This window comes from Blennius ocellaris (genome assembly GCF_963422515.1).
Source record: "Blennius ocellaris genome assembly, chromosome: 15".
Lineage (NCBI taxonomy): Eukaryota > Metazoa > Chordata > Actinopteri > Blenniiformes > Blenniidae > Blennius > Blennius ocellaris.
This window is the reverse complement of record NC_137664.1, coordinates 1,850,417-1,870,486: the sequence shown is the minus strand read 5'-3', so window position 1 is coordinate 1,870,486 and position 20,070 is coordinate 1,850,417. Positions and strand designations below refer to the sequence as shown.

Below are 20,070 nucleotides of genomic sequence, written 5' to 3'. Positions count from 1 at the left end.
GGCTTCGGACTCGCTAAACTTCAGTCTTCCCGTTTCCACTCCGGCCTCTGAAACGCTTCAATTCACGGACGTCGCTACGACTTTTTCATCATTTTAAAGACTCAAACTGAAGCGAGGATCTTTGGCCTAATTCTTTTTTTTTTTCTTTAATTCTACAAGCTAAAATACTATTAAGGAGGACAAGAAGTAAAAAGACATGAATGCTGTCTGCACAAGTGTTTTGTTTGTTCTTGTAAATCACATTGACAACTTGATACTCAACAACTCTCGTACATTTTACAATGGGGTAAAAAAGAAAAGGAGAAAATAGAGACAAGAAAAGGATAAATATTTTTTAAAAAAGGACAAAGGAAAAACACATGCTGCATGTTAGCTGATCTCATGGGGCCGAAGCGGCAAGAAGACATTCGAGAATGTGAACGTGGGTCCTGCTCAGCGTCTCTAATTCAAACCGCACCGTTAGTCGGAGGCCAAAGCTTCACCTGCTCAGCACTAAAACATTATTGGACCGTTTATTGCAGTAAGTGTCCGGGGCTTTACCGACGGTGTCCCGGGGGCACCACCACGCCCACGCTCGCCACTTGCGGCGAGGACGGGGGGGAGGGGGGAGGAAATGACGGCGAGCAACAAGTGTGAGAGAGAGGAGGAAGAGGAGGAGGAGGAGGAGGGAGAATTAACACAGCCTATTCTCACAGGGCGTCTCAGACCTGGAACGGTAAGTAAACCGAGCAGAAGAAGCCTGCAGGGCGGCCATGCTCCCCTGGTACCAGGGGGAGGGGGGAGGGGGGAGGGTTGGAAACGTGACGACAAAACCAAAAGCAGCCTTGCCATCACAACACACACGACAGCGCTGAAGATGAGGACGATTTTAACAGTCTGAACACCAGCCTGAAACTGACCTTTCACTAGTCTGAAGGGAACACTCAGTTATTTCTCTCAGGACTATTCCGATAATGACAAGCTGCAAACGACCGTGACAAACCAACGCAGATCTACAAATCTGCTCTTGAACCAGCTAGAAATCTTCCGTAAAACCAACCCAAAACCCCCCAAAAAATACAAATAAAAATCTATACTGAAATCAGACGATTCTATCCTGAAGACAGCCCACGTGTTACTTGTCCAGCCCAACTCTACCCAGTAACCAGTCCGACTCTATCCAGTAACCAGTCCGACTCTATCCAGTAACCAGTCCGACTCTACCGAACAACCAGTCCGACTCTACCGAACAACCAGTCCGACTCCACCGAACAACCAGTCCGACTCTACCCAGTAACCAGTCCGACTCTACCCAGTAACCAGTCCGACTCTACCCAGTAACCAGTCCAACTCTACCCAGTAACCAGCCCATATCTACCCAATAACTGGTCCAACTCTACCCAATAACCAGCCCATATCTACCCAATAACCAGTCCGACGCTACCGAACAACCAGCCCGACTCTACCGAACAACCAGCCCGACTCTACCCAATAACCAGCCCGACTCTACCGAACAACCAGTCCGACTCTACCGAACAACCAGTCCGACTCCACCGAACAACCAGTCCGACTCCACCGAACAACCAGTCCGACTCCACCGAACAACCAGTCCGACTCCACCGAACAACCAGTCCGACTCCACCGAACAACCAGTCCGACTCCACCGAACAACCAGTCCGACTCCACCGAACAACCAGCCCGACTCCACCGAACAACCAGCCCGACTCCTCCGAACAACCAGTCAGACTCTACCGAACAACCAATCAGACTCTACCGAACAACTAGTCCGACTCTACCCAATAACCAGTCCAACTCTACCCAATAACCAGCCCCAATCTGCCCAACAACCAGTCCAACTCTACCCAATAACCAGTCCAACTCTACCCAATAACCAGCCCATATCTACCCCTGAAGCGAATATGAATCAACACCGAAAAAAAAAGTCCAAATAACAGCGTAAATCTATTTCTATAGAATCTATCTAAAATGTACCCTAGCAACCAACCAAATCTACCCGGAAACAAAAAATACTAGGCGTCTACAAAAGATCCAAGTTCTTAATCAAAGAGCGAAATTTTCAGTCGTGTCAATACACTTTATTCGTATTGTCGCCACTTTAGCGGGCTCCTCCTCCCCTTTCAGAATCACCATGGCAACCAGTGCAAGCAGGCCATTGGCTGACGGAAGAGCGTCGTTCTCAGACGAACATCCAGACACGGGGACATTTTTAATGTTTGACATTGTGAGCGAAACAATCTTGAGATTTTGACCTTGTCTGGTTTTATTTCTATTCCAAGGAGAAGTGTGGTCGTCCTGGAAAATCTCTCTTTTTTGTGTGTGTGTGTGTGTGTGTGTGTGGATGAAATAAAAACGTCGACTTACCGATTTTCTGGTTGAATATTTTGTCGAATGTCAGTTCGTCTCTCTCCTCCAGATATTTCTGCATCACACTGCGAATGCTGTCGACACAAAGAAGAGGTGGATTAATGGAACGTCTTTCATCTTTCGTCGTCTTTGTCGGTCGACCACAGTCCTCCGAGAGTCCGTGGTGCGTTCAATGTTCACTGGGAATCGGTATTTAAATAGCCTGTGAAACTGCATTGAATATTTCACCGTGATGCATTCACTGTCCACGAAAACTACATTTTTCAAACGGAATACTTTGTTTTTCATTAAAATAACTTGATGATGCATTTGAGATTATATTGTTTTTATATTGTTTAGGCTCATGATACATTCATTTTTTCACAAGGGGGAGATTTTTACATTTTTAATTACATTTTTTTTAAAGGAAAACTGATGCATTCACTGATCATAGTGATATTTTTAACTTTTAATTACATTTTTTTTTTAAAGGAAAACTGATGCATTCACTGTTCATAGGGATATTTTTAATTAAATTTTTTTTTAAAGGAAAACAGTGATGCATTCACTGTTCATAGAGATATTTAAATTTTTTATTTAATATATATTTTTTAAAGGAACAAAGTGATGCATTCACTGTTCATAATGATATTTAAATTTTTTTTTTTTTTTAAAGGAAAACAGTGATGCATTCACTGTTCATAGGGATATTTAAATTTATTTAAAATTTTTTTTAAAGGAAAACAGTGATGCATTCACTGTTCATAGGGATATTTAAAAAATTTTTTTTTTTAAAGGAAAACAGTGATGCATTCACTGTTCATACGGCTATTTTTAATTATTAATTCGATTTTTTTTTTTTTTTTAAGGAAAACTGACACATTCACACTATTTCTGAAGATGTTTTTTTCCCCACTATTTATGGGGAGAAAGTTCTTTTTTTTTTTATGTTCATTTAAGAAGCACTGTGATGCGTCCACCGTTTACAGGGACATTTATTTATTTATTTGGCTCCCTCCCAGTGGTTGAGCGATCCTGGCCGAGCTTTGGGACTCTCCCTGCCGTCTGTCCCCCGACACAGCGGTCAGGCTGGGGAGGGAGGGAGGGGTAGGGGAGGGAGGGGGGTGCCTGGAGAGAAGCACGCCGCCCTGGGAACAGGTGTTAATAAGACGCAGAGTAGGGAGAATGAATCAATTAGCACCTCCCCTGCAGGCCCATTAACACAATATCAGCAGGACACGACGGAGGACTTCCTCCTCCGCCTCCTAAATCAAATTATCGGATTCACAATCCGATCAGAAGTGGTGGAAAATGAGTCAAAACCGACTTTAAGAGAAGCCAAGATGAGTCCAATTGAATCTACCAGTTAACAAGTCCATGTTGAAAAGAGTTCTGCAGAAAAAAAATCAAAACAAAAACTCATTCGAAATCAGTCAAAAGTTGTTTTTAAACTCAGTCCAGAAGAAGAAAAATAAAAGCCCAAACCTACAGTTAAATAAACACAATAAAGTTCAATGAAAACGAGTCCATGACCTTAAAACCAGGTTCAAAAGTCCAAAACCGATTTAAATAGGTTGTAAGAATCAAAATCAGAGTTACGATCAAGAAGAGTTGCAAAACTAAATCCTCCAAAAAGTAATATTCATCTGAAACCTCTGCTTTATTACGGTGACTGCCAAAACAAAAGCACCAAGTTGGACTGTCATTACAGTGACTGTCAAAATAAAAGTACCAGGTCTCAGGAGAATCTGGACCGGGAGTCATGACGTGACAGAGGAAACATTCTTCTTGTGGTACGGCGTTTTCGTAAAAGTTGTTTTCCCCGTTTCCACGGCGACAAGAGCTTTTAAAAATGACGATGCTCAGTTTTCAACAAAAAACAATAAAACTAAAACTCAAGTGACATTATTCTGAAATTAACCTGAACTGGTTCAAAGCTAGAATCGAGTCTGAGACTCTATTCGACACTCAAATACAACAATCACACTTTTATATTATTCAAAACTATATATAAGGATTAGACCAAAAGTTTCCCCCAAAACTGCTTAAAAATGCGAAAAAACAACATTTGAAATGAGTGGTCCAATATCAAATTAATCAAAAAAGTAATTTAAAAGGGAGCCTGAAGTTATAACGAAACCAGAATTAAAAGCAGTTTTAAATAGAAAAACAAAGTCTGAAACAGAGTCTGAAAAGTACAAAACCAGTTCTGTTGAATTGAGTCTAAAAACAAGAATTAGACTTAAGATTATGACATTTACGTTGTTGTAACAGCTGTGAAGGTGTTTTTGTTGGCCTTAAAAGTTTTCCTCCTTTTTTTTGTTGTTGTGATTTTTAGTGGTAATTCTCTGAAGCACCTGTGTTTTTCCAACACGACCGGAGCCTCCGGTCTCCCGACGGGCTTCTCCGTCTAATAAAGGGCCGATATTTCCTCGCTAAATCACCGGAGCCGCTCTCTCCGGTGTCCAATGAGGAGCCGCGATACAAATAACCAGCAGTCAGCTGCTCGTGATTCTGACGGAGCGCACAAAGCTCACAACACTCACACAAAAAAAAAGAGGAACCGGTTACTTCCTCACTTCTTCTTGTTCATGTCAGTGGAGCAGCGTGGTGCATTCAGGATCACTGGGATTTTGTTTGTTAATGCATCAGAAAATGGTGCCTTCAATTTTCAATGTGACTGCATTTCAATAAAAAAAAAAATATATATATATATATTTTTTTTTTTTTAGTAAATCAACCCATGGTGCGTTCACTGGAATGCAGTATTTTAGTGTATTTTAGTAAATCAGCCCATGATGCGTTCACTGGAACGAAGTACTTTAGTAAATCAGCCCATGATGCATTCACTGCAATGCAGTATTTTAGTAAATCAGCTTATAATGCGTTCACTGGAATGCAGTATTTTAGTAAATCAGCTCATGATGCATTCACTGGAATGGAGTATTTTAGTAAATCAGCTCATGATGCGTTCACTGGAATGGAGTATTTTAGTAAATCAGCCCATGATGCGTTCACTGGAATCCAGCATTTTAGTAAATCAGCCCATGATGCGTTCACTAGAACCCAGTATTTTAGTAAATCAGCCCATGATGCGTTTACTAGAACAGATTATTTTAGTAAATCAGCCCATGATGCATTCATGGAACTCCGTAGTTTAGTAAATCAGCCCATAATGCGTTCACTGCGATGCAGTATCTTAATAAATTAGCCCATGATGCGTTCACTGGAACCCAGTATTTCAATAAATCAGCCCATGATGTGTTCACTGGTCACTGCAACACAGTATTTGAGTAAATCAGCCTGTGAACTTCAGAAGCGTTCTCCTGCTATTTGCCGACCCGCAGTTATAAATCACACGTGAGTGACGTCAATGTTCGGTGCCTGTTGTGATAAATCAACTCGGTCAACAGTGGATCCAGCATTTACTCTGATCTTTTTTTTTTAATTAAAAAAAAGAATCCTGCTATTATTTCTTTATTCCTCAAACTCCCCCGGTGATGCGTTCACTGTTCACTGCTCCAATATAAATCAGTTTGTGATGCGTTAACTGCTGAACGGGGAATAATTGCAATCATTTTACAGCTTGTTTGGCTGTAAAATCTTGCTTTTTCTTTTTACAAATAATTAAATCTACTGTTATTTCGTTTTCATTGTGAAGTACATAGTCGTTAACGGATGTTAGGGCTCATTCCTCCTCCATCCCAATAAAGACATTCAGAGGGGGGGAAATAAATAAATAAATGAATAAAATCCTGTGGAAGTGAATTTTCCTCGGTAACAACGGCGTCCCAGATGTTCTCGCCTCGCTTACGGGAGCAGATGACCCCAGCGGAGGAACAAAGGTCCCCCTCCCCCCTGCTGTGACAGCGAGCTGAGTGACAGAATGTCCGCCGGCACGCCGCAATAAATAAACCCAAATTATCCACGGCGGGTTCCGGGTCGGGGAGGGAATGGGCGTTGCGGTCTGCTGTGTGAGAACACAGCAGATTTCATTTAGGACGGGCCCTCGGTCGCAAAGAACCTCGGAGAAGACGACCACCGAATGAATCGGGGCTGATAAACAGTCAACGAAAGACAAGGTTCTATCAGGAACAGGCTTTCACCAACAGAAGACAAGGTTATTATCCACTCATTTTTGTCCGGAGGCCCCCAAATAAAAATGTTTTCCGTCGAATTCCCAATCAGGCTCGAGGGTCAAAGGCCTCCAAGAGACGAGTTTGTGATCCGGTCGTTCCGACAGACGACGATAAGAAAGATTGTTGTTCCAACAAAAGACGACAAGATGTTTTACTATCAGTCTGCATGAAGCACAATCATAGGAAAACAAAGAAATATCGTAGAACTATAAGTAAAGAAAAGGTCAACAAGAGATTGGATAGTTATCTATCAGTCAGACTTCAGCGTAGGACAAAAATAAGGAAATATTTGAGGGGTACGTTGCTGCGATGGGACGTCTAAAAGACAAGGACATTATCAACCAGTTACGACACGACGCCAAACGGAAAGCAGGAGATACGACTGTCGTCGTACAGTTGCAACGAGGATCGGAGGAAGAGCAACAATACAAAAGAGAGCTTGACAGATCTGGTCTCTTGTTCTGTCCACTTGGAAAAAAAAGTGTTCCGATGTGCATGAGGAGACGGGACGCAAGACAATTCGACGGCGCTTCCGGCAGCCTTGAGCGATCGAGACGCTTGAAATAGACGTCTTCCGTCCACCGCGCAAACGACAGGATCCCAGACCTCCTCCTGCCGACTCAGCGACTCCTCGCGCCGACGACGCCGAGGTCCAACAAGGAGCCAACTGAAGTCTTCCAACGTTGACCTTTTAATAAACGCTCCCGCCGGCTATTTCGGCACGCCGGTCGGCCGGGCTCATTACACGCCTCCCTGAACACAAAGTGCACTTTGACGCACGCCGACAGGTCTGATTTACGCGGTTTTAGGAGTGTGAAAACAGGGTTTTTTTGGAACACGAGTCCCAGAGTGGGGGGGATTCTAAAACCCCGGCTCGTGCCGTCCGACCCCCCCGGGGAAAAAAGATGGGGTAATCGCTTCCCCTCCCTCTCCCCCCACTGCGGTCCGTGATGTCATCAAATAACCACAAAAATCAGGGACTACAAGCGAGCGGCAGAAGCTACTGACGCTAGCAGCAGGAGGAGCGGGGCCATAGACCTATAGAACTAGAAGCTACTGACGCTAGCAGCAGGAGGAGCGGGGCCATAGACCTATAGAACTAGAAGCTACTGACGCCAGCAGCAGGAGGAGCGGGGCCATATACCTATAGAACTAGAAGCTACTGACACTAGCAGCAGGAGGAGCAGGGCCATAGACCTATAGAACTAGAAGCTACTGACGCCAGCAGCAGGAGGAGCGGGGCCATAGACCTATAGAACTAGAAGCTACTGACACTAGCAGCAGGAGGAGCAGGGCCATAGACCTATAGAACTAGAAGCTACTGACGCTAGCAGCAGGAGGCGCAGGGCCATAGACCTATAGAACTAGAAGCTACTGACGCCAGCAGCAGGAACAGCAGGGCCATAGACCTATAGAACTAGAAGCTACTGATGCCAGCAGCAGGAACAGCAGGGCCATAGACCTATAGCACTAGAAGCTACTGACGCCAGCAGCAGCAGGAGCAGGGACACTGACCTATAGAACTAGAAGCCACTGACACCAGCAGCAGGAGGAGCAGGGCCATAGACCTATAGAACTAGAAGCTACTGATGCCAGCAGCAGGGCCATAGACCTATAGAACTAGAAGCCACTGACGCTAGCAGCAGGAGGAGCAGGGCCATAGACCTATAAATCTAGAGTTATATAGAGGTATATGCGCAGGAGTCTACTTCTAAATATCTATGTGCTCGAGGGGGGTACGCAACTTTTCTTAAGTGCCGCTACTGCGCAAAACTTAACGGTTGCGAAAAACTACAACCGCTGCAACGCTAATGCCAATTTATGCTAATTGCTATCATAGACACAAGCTAACGCTAAAGTGACTGAAAGGCAGATTTCACGCCGTCCCGTTTCAGATCAATAACCCACTTCCTCCTCCGGTAAACAGGAGTTCAGTGAAATTGCTACAAAGCCAGCCTTTAGATGTGAATCAGTCAGACTGAGAACGTTTGGCGGCGTCGCTGGAACCGTCTTCTATCGGCGGCGAGGCCGCAGGCTCGCGGCTCCGCGCCCGCCGCGGCGAGACGTCCAGGAAGTGTGCAAGATGTGTCAATATTTAACACGTGAACAGGAAGTGGCCTCTGCAGCTGGCTCCGCGGGCGATAAGGAGGTCCCGACCCTCGCTGATCATCTACTCTGGCCTCGTTAAAAAGGCCACGGGGAGGCGGAGTTCAGGTCCGACCGTCTGCAAAATTACCCGTCTGCTAGCTGAATCCCCCCCCCCCTCCCCCGACCGGGGGAGGGGGGGGGGGATTCAGCTAGCAGACGGGTAATTTTACTCCTGAAGGAGGGGAAACTAGTTCGAGAGGTGAACTCCACACGCTGTCAAACAAGTTGTCATTTCCTGTTTTAACAGAACTGATGAATTAGAACGAGTGAATAATTTGGAGGTTCGTAACCTTCATGACCCAAAACAGACTTTTTTTGTCGATCAAATTTAACTGGAGCCACAAAAACACAGCTCTTAAAAGTTTCATGTATAGTTTTGATATAGAAACCGTCTTCTGTTACATATTTCATTGAATTTTTTTTCCCCCTCCTGCATTATTTAAACAACTTTCACATTTGGGCTCTTTTAGAACCAATTTCTATGGTTCATTCCCTATTTTAAGCTTTTAAATCCGCATTTTTTGGGGAATTTACACAAAAACACAAACCGTTTTTGCATTTTCTTCCATATTTTAGTCATTTTACACAAAACTCTGTAACCCCGGAACCTGAATAAGTTCTTCGGGAAGATCAGGACGCCACGACTCGGCGGCGATAAACTTGGCTTGTGGAAATAATTCTAATAATAAAATACCTTACATTCATGACACAATATCACAGTAGCGTGAACTTTTTATTTTGTTCAATAATTTTCACCCCAAACACAAATATCTGTTTTCTGATTATTGCATGTACACGCTTCACATTTCGGTTTTATGAATTTATTCATGAAATCAAGGAGTTACGTCAAATGTGAATTAACACACACTTCTGTTTTATATTAATAAAGCATGTGCATACATATTCAATCATTTCAGGTATTTTATGGAGGATTTGCATTTAGTGAGATTTTCTTAAATTTATCGATTTTTTAAATTGTATTTTGGTTTTTCTGTAGTTTTAATTTGATTCTTTGTACATATATATATATATATATAGACTCACTTGGAATTTTTATAACTTGAATTAATATTTAGTTATTTTATGAGATTTTCTCAAATTTATCGATTGATTTTTTTTGTTGTATTTCGGTTTTTCTGTGGTTTTAATTTGATTATTTGTACATATATATATATATATACAGACTCACTTGGAATTTTTACTACTTGAATTGATATGTAAAGTTATTTTATGTTGTCCTTATTCAGAACTTTCACCTGAAACATGTTGGTTTTGCATTCTGACGCGTCGGCGTTCTACATTTCAGGCTGCGACGGCGTTTCTAATCCCGGATTAAATCCTAACACCTGGCTGATTGAGTGGCCGCGGCGCCGGCTTCTCCTCCGCTGGACCTCCGACGGCTCAAACCTCGACAAGTCGGCGGTACGTTTGAGAAGAAGGGTAAAAAAAAAAAGTGGGACGATCACACTGCCGGAGGCAGTTTTTTTTCCTCATCGTCTCTATTAATTATGAACGTGAGCGACGGAACGACAGAAACGGCGGCAGACTGCAGGTCCTTCGTCGGGAAATCCGTTCCCATAAACGACCAGCGGCTCCCCCCTGTGGCCTGGAAGACCAACTACACGGTTTTTAGCACATCTGTGGAAAGACATTTTGACGTTTCTTCGGAGGCGGTTCAGGATTACGTACGCGAGCCCGGGTCAAATATACTCCTGAGATCTCTCGGTTACACCCCCCCCCCACCCACACACACACACACACACACCAACCCCCCCCCCCCCCCACCTCCAAAGCTGCTGTCAAAGTCTCACCTCTCCGCCAGAGGACTTCGCCTCGGCCTGCCGGGAATGTGGCAGCACTACGCTACCCCCAATGACCCCCCCCCCCCCCAACCCCCCCCCTACCCCCGCCCCACACCCCCACCCCAATCCACCGCAGTCACACCACTCAGGCTTGCTCACCAGGCGGTGTACAAAAAACAAAAAAAACAAAAACAAAAAAAATCCACCCCAAACCAAATCAATTAGCTTTTGTTTTCCTGCCCCTCCCCCGCCCGGATCTTTTACAACCCACCCCCGACCGCACGGGGGAAGAATAAAAACCATCACGTTAGCATTTCATCGCACCGACACGTTTCCCGGCGGCGAGCGCGGTTCACTTTTTTCATTTTTTTTTTTTGAACGCGTCCATTAAGCCGGCGCTTTTATCTGCTGAGCACAAGAAATAATAAAGCTCATGTCGTAGTGGAGAAAAATAACAATAATGACAAAAAGAAAAAAATCACTAAACGCGCCGACACACATAACGGAGACGAGCCGACTAATGTGTCAGTTTCACCTCGTCATCATCATCATCATCTTCATCAAGCCCGCACCTGCAAGTACTTTCTCGGAATTTGTGGACTTCAAAGGCGGCGAGATATGCATTTACGGACCAATTGCATTGTGGGTAATTTGGCTTCCCATGTCCACGCTGGTATGATGTGGGCGGAGCCAGAACACATCGACGTTTCACGAGGACAGCAGGTGGAAAAAATAAAAATAAAAAATGCTGAAAAATGTCGTTTGTCTTTGTGTTTTACCGCCTGAATATTTGATCAAAGCAGCGTTTGGAACCTGAAGACTCACTGAACTGACGGAAAGTCTGCAAATGTGCATTTTCAACTCATTGAACACATTTAAAAAGGCGGGAATAAATCTATATTATCTAAATATTCAGTTAATTGTGTTTAAAAGAAGCCATATACTGATAAACCACGACACTTTGTGGTTTAAGAAAAGATGAAAGGGGAAAAAAAGTATAAAGTGGGCATCAGTGGGAAACGCGTGAGCTGACGGTTGCTGGTTCGAATCCCTGGACTGAGTAATGTGGGGGAAAGTGAAAGCCTCTTATCGCCACCGTGGCCTGTTTGGGCAATAAAAACATGTGGAGGTTAAAGATTAACGTCACGAGTCAAACGGAGAGCCGTAACTTCCCCACGAAAAAACACTAAGTAAATATTCATTAAAACTGAGTGACGCCTTCAGAAAGACCAACAGATGTGTTTTTTTTTTTAGTTTACTAATAAACAAACTACAGTCAAATTAATACAGATGGATAACAATCCAACTTTGGTGGCTTTATTTTGACAGTCACCGTAATAACAATCCAACTTGGTGGTTTTATTTTGACAGTAATAACAATCTAACTTGGTGGTTTTATTTTGACAGTCACCGTAATAACAATCCAACTTTGGTGGCTTTATTTTGATAGTCACTGTAATAACAATCCAACTTGGTGGTTTTATTTTGACAGTCACCATAATAACAATCCAACTTGGTGGTTTTATTTTGACAGTCACCATAATAACATTCCAAGTTGGAGGTGTTATTTTGACAGTAATAAATATCCAACTTGGTGGTTTTATTTTGACAGTCACCGTAATAACAATCCAACTTTGGTGGTTTTATTTTGACAGTAATAACAATCCAACTTGGTGGTTTTATCTTGACAGTCACCGTAATAACAATCCAACTTTGGTGGTTTTATTTTGACAGTAATAACAATCCAACTTGGTGGTTTTATTTTGACAGTCACCGTAAAAACAATCCAACTTGGTGGTTTTATTTTGACAGTCACCGTAAAAACAATCCAACTTGGTGGTTTTATTTTGACAGTCATTCTGCGTTCAGTCATTCATCCCTTCTTATACAACAGTTTAGGATTATATATTCTTAAATAAATATTTTAATAAATTGTCAGAATACTATTTTTTCAGAAAACAAACTAGAAAAACACCAATTAAAGATAAAAACAAGCTTGAGCTAACCCGGGCGAGATCACACGGAGTATTTTAATCTGAAAGGAAACAATGTGAACGCGTCGAGAGGAGCCGCGTCGTCCGATCGCACACGAGCGCCACTCGGATCAATAAAGTGTCTCCCACCACCTGCGCTGCAATTTCCTCTCAGCAAGCTCTGCGGACGGATCTCATTCTGATTTACGGATTTAATAACGGCGCCTGCTGGTAATCCAATCACCTCCACGCCTTCCATTTGGACATTTTGGGGCGGCGGCGGCGGGCGGCGGACAAAAAAACTAAATCTGGACGTTTTAGTCAAAGGCCGAGTCCATAAAGTGACCGTGAGTCTTCAGAGACAGAGACGTCACATTGTCCCACAGGGATCCGCTACTTTAAGGACAAATCACTAAAAAAGACCAGCGGCTTGATGTCTGCATGTTTTATTTTAGTTTTTTTCATCCCTGCAAGACACCATGTTTACCCAGTCAACAAATCTCGTCCACATTTTCAGTACATCCTTGAATACTTTAAAAAAAAAGAAATAAGATTAATAAAATTTTGTGTTTAAAGTCAAACGATTTCCATTTAAAGAGGCAAACAAGCAGTGTGACGGCAATAAAACCAGCAGAATCAAGTCAAAAACTAGAATAATGAGTGAAGAAGCAGTTTAAAACTAGTGTTTTGAAAAAAGTAACTCAACAGAAACCAGAACTGGTCTGAATCCAGGTTAAAGTCACACTGAGTAAAGCCCTCGGATCTGAAATCAGTCAAAATGTACTAAAACTCATTCAAAAACACTCGTCGTGAATTTGTTCTCAAAACAAACGACAAAACCATAATTGAAATGGGGGAATTTAATGTAAATCCAAGTCCAACGCCAATAAAAAAGTGTAAAAATCCCGACTATCGTCCCGTCGAAAGCTTGATTATATAAAATAAAGACTGAATCTGGTTCAAAAATAGTTATAAAACCCCGTCGCAGGAGAACATGACACTGTGGAGGCAAACGTTGTTGTTGTTGTTGTTGTTGTTGTTATTCATCTACTGAGCATGTGCAGAAGTATTATTTACTATGTCCGCTTTGTGCAGCAGCAACATTTCAGAAAATAATTGCGTTTTCCCCAGTTTCAACATTAAAACATTTTTTTTTTTTAAATTGCATTTGGTTCCCGGGTACAAATTCAAGCATTTTCAAAAAGTTGGTGTCAAGAAAAGTTGCACTTTGCTCTAATTTTCACGGAAGCGTTTTTACGAAGTTGCGTTTCGTTCCTTTCCAATGGAGACTGAAACGGAGCACTTTTCAAAAATGTTGCTGTGTTTCCCCAGGCGCCACACATTCACTGTTATTTACTTTGTGTCGTTTTGAAAACAACACATCACCTGAGGTACTAATGAGGCACGATACTGGAGTTTCTTAGCTTTTAATCCAAACTGCTAAAACTTTTAAAATCTTCAGGTATTTTACCTGATGCATGCACTTAAATGGCAGTTTTTTTTTCTCCTTTAAGGTTGGAGTTTTCCCAAACATTAAATGGACCCAGAAAGAAAAACACTTCACTCCATTTAGCTGACGATCGTCTGTTTGACACATCATCCGTCTCTTCATGAGCAGAAACCTTCACCTTGGACCAAAACCAGCGACTCCTTCACTCAAATACACTACAACTCATTTCCGTTACTTCGGTTCTCCAACACGCCGTTCGGCCTCTGGGAGGTTTTCCGCGAAAACGCAGAGAAATACCACAAGTTCGCTAAAAAATTTGCATGTAGTTTTCATGCTGGGACAATAGTTGGTTTTGCAGCAGGTTGTCTTTGGTTGCTAAACCAACAAAAGGGTTGGGAATCGAAAAAAAAAAAAAAAAAAAAAAAGATTCTCGTTGAGCCGGTTCCCGGCGTCGCAATTCCTTGGAATCGTTTGCCAGTTTTGTAAACTGCTCTCGTCTTGATTCCAGCGGGTGAGCGTCCAAAACAAAAATGCGTAGCGACGTCGATCACGAGGGATTCGACGAGGAACCGAACCGTTAAGAAGAATCGAAATCGTACAAACGCTCTGGGACCGGCCGTCGTCGTGTGATCCATCGACTTTAAGACGTCAAGAAGTCAGACGTTCGTTGGTTCTGGATAAAAGTGGAACTTTTAAGAGAACCAGAAGATAGTGAACCTTACAGGAACCCCACAGAACCACCCTTGAAATGACGACCCACGACTGTCCAACTCCTTCACAACGTCAAAGCTTTTATTTTCCAAAACCAACGCCAGAGGGAAGTGAGAACCTCTTAAAAGGCGACTTAAAAGGTCCACAAGCAAACCAATTAAATGTGAGAATCAACAAACAGACCTAAAGGCAGAGAAACGTCGGGCCAGAAACCAACCGTTGAAGCTCTCCCGGGCCGTCGGCGACGAATCGCGGAGCTCAGACTTTGAGCTCAGCGACGCGTCTCGACGAATTACACGTAATATGACCGTCAGAATCCTCTGTGCATTTCAAACGATTCCAGCTGGGTTGAAGTCGTGGCCTCGTCAAGGAGGCCGAAAGGTCCATTATTGACCGAGCTTCTCATCTTTCTTTGACAAATCATGAATGTTGTTGTGGGCCTTCAGTTTCATGTTGCTCCGTTTAGAACCAGTGAACACAAAGGCTGTAAAAACACCCGACTAAAGATCTTTCAGGTATCGAGGCATCAACGTGTCTGTCGGGTAGAAGCTTTACTGCCACGAGCGATTCGCGAACACGCATCTTGATGAGATGATATTCTTGCAGTATCAACAAAGACACGCCTTTAAAGGAGTTTGATTCCAACATTTTAACTGGTTTTAAGCAAGAATAGGCTCAACGGTCCGTCGTCAGCCGTGAATCTCTTCCGCCCATCAAGGAACCGCGATACCTGGGAACTCGCAGTAGTTCTGGATTGACTTTTCTTTCCGCTTATATTGACTAAAGATCACTATCTGGTTAAGACTCTTCTTACAGCAGCAGTAAAAAAAAAAATAAATACTTAGGGAAGGATGGTTTGGCCTGATAAGAGGAAATGAAGACAATGGAAAAACTGCCTTTCTTCATTACAGGAAGAAGAAAAAAATGCACACAAAAAAAAAGAATCCAGCGTTCAAAGCTTTGACGGGTCGTCGGGTTCATCAGTCGACCCGAAAAACACTAAAGTGACACGGTTCCATTTCCTAAAACACATTGTTTAAAAGATATCCAACCCCCCCCCCCCCCCCCCCGAGTTGGACAGATTTAAGAACTTCCCGAAGAGCCAAAAAAGACCCATGGTTGACTTTGCTCTTCGTCTTTATTCTAAGAACCTGAGCCGGAATGTGGAACTCGCAGATCGAGAGAAACATTTCAGTTCGACCGCGAAACACCCGAACCGGAATCCATCGTTCGAAGCATCAACGCTACCGCTGAGTCATCGCGAGACCCTTTTGACTGCACAAGAGACCGAAAGTGACACGAAGGGTGGGTTTTTTTTCCTTTGTGGTCTAGGAAAGGAAAACTTTGACTCCTGCGAGTTCATTTCAATACTTCAGTCACGCGAATTGAAAGTAGCTGGAGGCCCGAAGAAGAACTTTGTCATAAAGAAACGTGAGAAAGAGTTGGAGGATGTTAAAGACGAGGTACCGTCAAATAAGTCCAGGGGTTTTAAGTAAACGTTTAACGAAGTGGAGGGAAGAGGGAGACGCTTCAAACTCACAAAGTGTATCACCTCAACGCTCAGCTTCACCACATGACTGGTGCTTTGATCTGAAACATCCTTTTTGAGCCATTGACTTTCATGTACTATGGAACTGCACGATTCTAGACTGGTCCACCAGTATTTCTCCATTTATCTTTTGTATGTCTTAAATTTTCCTTCTTATTATTAATAGCGAACTATCTTCATGATTGCGTGTACTAAGATTTTTACTCCCGACGGTACGCTGGATCTCTTCAGATCTCCATTCAATTTTCACGCCATTTCAGACGATTCCCCGTTTGCTCGAAGACTCTTTGAGAAAGTCCGACTTCGTTCTTCGGGCTGAATCGGTCGAACGTTGCCGACACTTTGAGCTGCGAGACGCCACAGCCCCTAGCGGCAGCTTTCCCCCCCCCAAGATGGCGTCGGTTTGATGCTTTTTGGGGGGAAATGAAATGACTTGGCATTTTTTTGGGGGGGTCCGATAGTCCGATAGAGTAACTCGAAGTGACGCCGACTCCGGCGGCTGACCTACAAGAGTTGCCGGCGTGCCTCGCGGGCGCTCTATTAAATAATCGCCCGCCGCAGCGGGCGCTCCGATGCTAAACCCGTGTCAGTTACTACTGACAGTTGGCAGCTAGTGGAGATAACCAGCTGCTCCCAGCTGCTGCTGCTGCTGCTGCTGCTTGTCATCGCGTTGCCAGAGGTGAGACTCCATAACGCCCGGCGCCTTCCTGCATCAACGTCGCCGATAAATAAATGAGGTATAAGAAGTTGCAAATCATTTATAACCGAAGGGGGGAGAAAAAAAATGAAAAAAAATAAAAGCAGATTTGTTTATCTAGGAGAGAACACGCTTTCATCGGTGGAGGGTGGGGGGGGGTGAGGGGGGAGGGGGGAACTCAAACATTCATTACAGTGTGTAATGAACTCTCCGCTTCACCGCTTTCTGCTGAACGGCCAGGACGAGTCGGAAAAGCGAAAGAAAAAAAAAGAAAAAAGAAAAATTGCTGACTTCCTCCCCCAAAAAGCAGCAGCCATTGGTTTAAATATTATGTCCGTTTGAGCCACTCGCCAGGCCACCGTGTGGGCGCGTCGCTACTTTACCGGCGTGTGATTGAGAAAAAACATGAAGTGCAAAAAGAGAGAGCGAGAGAGAGAGAGAGAGAGAGAGAAAGTAAGGCCTCCAACCGAAGCCAAGCTGGCCTCGTCAACAAACTCCGTCAAGCAACCATCCTGCGAGCGCATCCTCTGATCAACCTGCTCAGGCGAGGCTCGTTCACGCCGGCCGGGGGACAAAAGGATGTGCAATTATGTGTTAGATGTTGGAAGGAGCCGAGGAGGAAGAGGAGGAGGAGGAGGAGGAGGAGGGCGTTATTTAAATCAGATTGTAGCTGTTAAGTCTTTCCTCGATGGGCCTTCACACTGGCTGCGTGCAAACACCACCGATTAGGAATAAGCCATGATAAACAAATGTAAATATATATACACATATATATATATATATATAAAAAAAGGTAAACATCGGTATGAGAATTTTTTTTTTTTTTTTTTAACTGCTTATTTCCAGTGTAACCAGTACCAGTGTCCACAGGAGCAATTTTTTTTTGGGGGGGGGGCGGGATTGGAAAAAAGGCTGTCAAATGCAACACTCGTGTACTGGACCGTGTGTAGTGTAGAGTAGCCTAGCTACACACTGCTGCGTGCCGTCACACCCTCCAGCTCGCCGTTAATAAGTGTTTTAGTCTTACTTTAATCATGTGTAGCATGTAGCATCTCTGCTGTGTGAGCCCGGAAACCCTTTAGCTTGTAGCATGTAGCATCCCTGCTGTGTGAGCCCCGAATGCTTTCGCATGTAGCATCCCTGCTGTGTGAGCCCCAACACCCTTTAGCATGTAGCATCCCTGCTGTAAGAGCCCCGAAACCATTTAGCATGTAGCATGTAGCATCCCTCCTGTGTGAGCCCTGAAACCCTTTAGCATGTAGCATCCCTTCTGTGTGAGCCCCAACACCCTTTAGCATGTAGCATCCCTGCTGTATGAGCCCCAACAGCCTTTAGCATGTAGCATGTAGCATCCCTACTGTGTGAGCCCCGAAAGCTAATGCTGGCATTTCTGCAACAGTCCGGCGAAAAGTATTTCTGAAAACATTTGAGGCGAGAAATTAGCTGTAGCAGTTTTTTTTTCAAAAGATGACGGGCAACTCCAGGGCGACGCGACGCAGCGACGCAACCTCCGAAACGCAACTCGTCTTGCAGCGCGGTGCAGCAACGCCGTCACACCGCCGCCCGAGCCGCAAAAGCAACAAAAGCTTGAAAACGCGTCGCAACGCCGCTGGAAAATGACGGGAACAAAAGTCAGAGATGCGCCACGCCGTGGCTCCATTAAAAAAACAACAACAACAACAACCTGCTATGCCACACCCAGCATGCACTGGGGTTCTTCCACATAGACGATGACTGGGAAGCAGGAAATGGACGGATCATGTGACTCTGTGGTGCCGAAGCATCCGCCGACTCTGGATCGTATCTCACTTTAGCTCTTAACGCTGCGGCCGCCTTTCTTTTATTACGTGCGGGTTTTTAACTCGTCCATTAACTTATTCATCCGTACACTTTGTTCTGCCTTTTCTTTCTTTTTTTTTAAAAAGTTTAATCATAGATCGGGGGGACCAACGACACAAGTGTCTTATTACCCAGTGTGAAGGTCTGTTTACCTGCATATAGGACAGTAAACATCTTGAATATTGGTCGTAACTTGTCTTTAAATAATCGGTAAATGTCCTTTATCGCGCCGGAAGAGGATGGTGTCAGATCGGTGGTCTGTGCAGAACAAGAACCTGCACCGCAGCATCTCCACAGAGCCGACCGACCCTAAAAACCCGAAGGAGAATGTTCACAGGAGCGCATGGAACGACAAAGGGCGACGCGTCCGTGCGGCGCCGAGCCGCGCTTGAGGTTTAAACTTCCTGTCAAGTTGCGATTTGCAAGGCATGAGGTTTGAGGAGTTGTGCAGAAGCTCGAAACAAGTCATTTCGAGTGTGACAGCTCGCCTCCACCTCGATGCATGCATGCAACATGAGAGAGAATTGAAAAAAAAAAAAAAATCAATCACCCATCATGCATCCAATCCAACACGTCTGTGAGAGATGCACGAAGCTCACCTGGGCTCCGGGAGGATGATCTTCTTACTCGCCCTGGCTGCTGGAGTCGACTTGCTCTTCTCCATCGCCATCAGATAACTGACATCGGCGAGCACCGCTTCGAGGTCCGCCATCTTTCGACCCTGGGACGACCAAATATCGATGAAATCAAGCGGCGCAGCAGGGGGGGAAGAGGGGGGGGGAGGAGGAGGTGGAGGAGAGGAAGGGGGGGTGTTCGTTTTGTCTCAATCGAGGTGGAAGGTGGAGAGGAGGATGAGGAGGAGGGTGGTTGAATCAAAAAGCTGCCGCGTCCTCCTTCCTTCCTCCGCCGGGCAGGAGCGACATGAAGGCGCGTGCGTAAAAAAAAAAAAAAAAGTGCGTCTCGTTCGGCGGCGGCGGCGGCGCTTCCTTCACACCTCCTCCGTCATCGTGGCTTCAAACGGGGGGCGAAGGAGGAGACATCTGGAGTCAACGCGGCGCTTGTAATCCCATTTAGTGGCAACGATAACACGGGAGGAAGAGGAGGAAGAGGAGGGAGGGAGGGGGGGGGACACGCAGGTTTCTTTTTTTGCGTGCGTAACGAGCGCAGGAGATGGATGGATGGATGGATGGATGCGCTTCACGGCGCGGCGACAAAAAACCAGATTGCGAGGAGGGTTGAAGGGAAAAAGATCCTACAGGTCTCCGGGGACTCCTCTCCTGGACCTGGTCGCCCTGGTGCCGGTCCTGGTCCTCGGTGTGTGCAGGCGGATGCAGGCTGATCTCCAGTGCGGCATGGAGATGCAGTTCTTATCCGTTAAAAAAAATAAAAAATGTAAACACCGAGCAGACAGCTCTAATT

The 20,070-nt window shown here is 44.6% G+C and overlaps 1 protein-coding gene across 1 annotated transcript in view; it reads right to left on the bottom strand.

The window, feature by feature from the left end:
• grk3 (G protein-coupled receptor kinase 3) overlaps positions 1-19,363 on the bottom strand; it is a gene marked incomplete at both ends in the record, with an annotated part of 41,831 nt that extends 22,468 nt beyond the window's left edge. Inside the window, 2 exons of the mRNA XM_080509861.1 lie at positions 2,362-2,438; positions 19,251-19,363. Coding sequence (XP_080365987.1) covers positions 2,362-2,438; positions 19,251-19,363 — 190 coding nt within the window. The remainder of the gene's footprint in view (positions 1-2,361; positions 2,439-19,250) is intronic.
• Between the last annotated feature and the right edge of the window lie 707 nt (positions 19,364-20,070).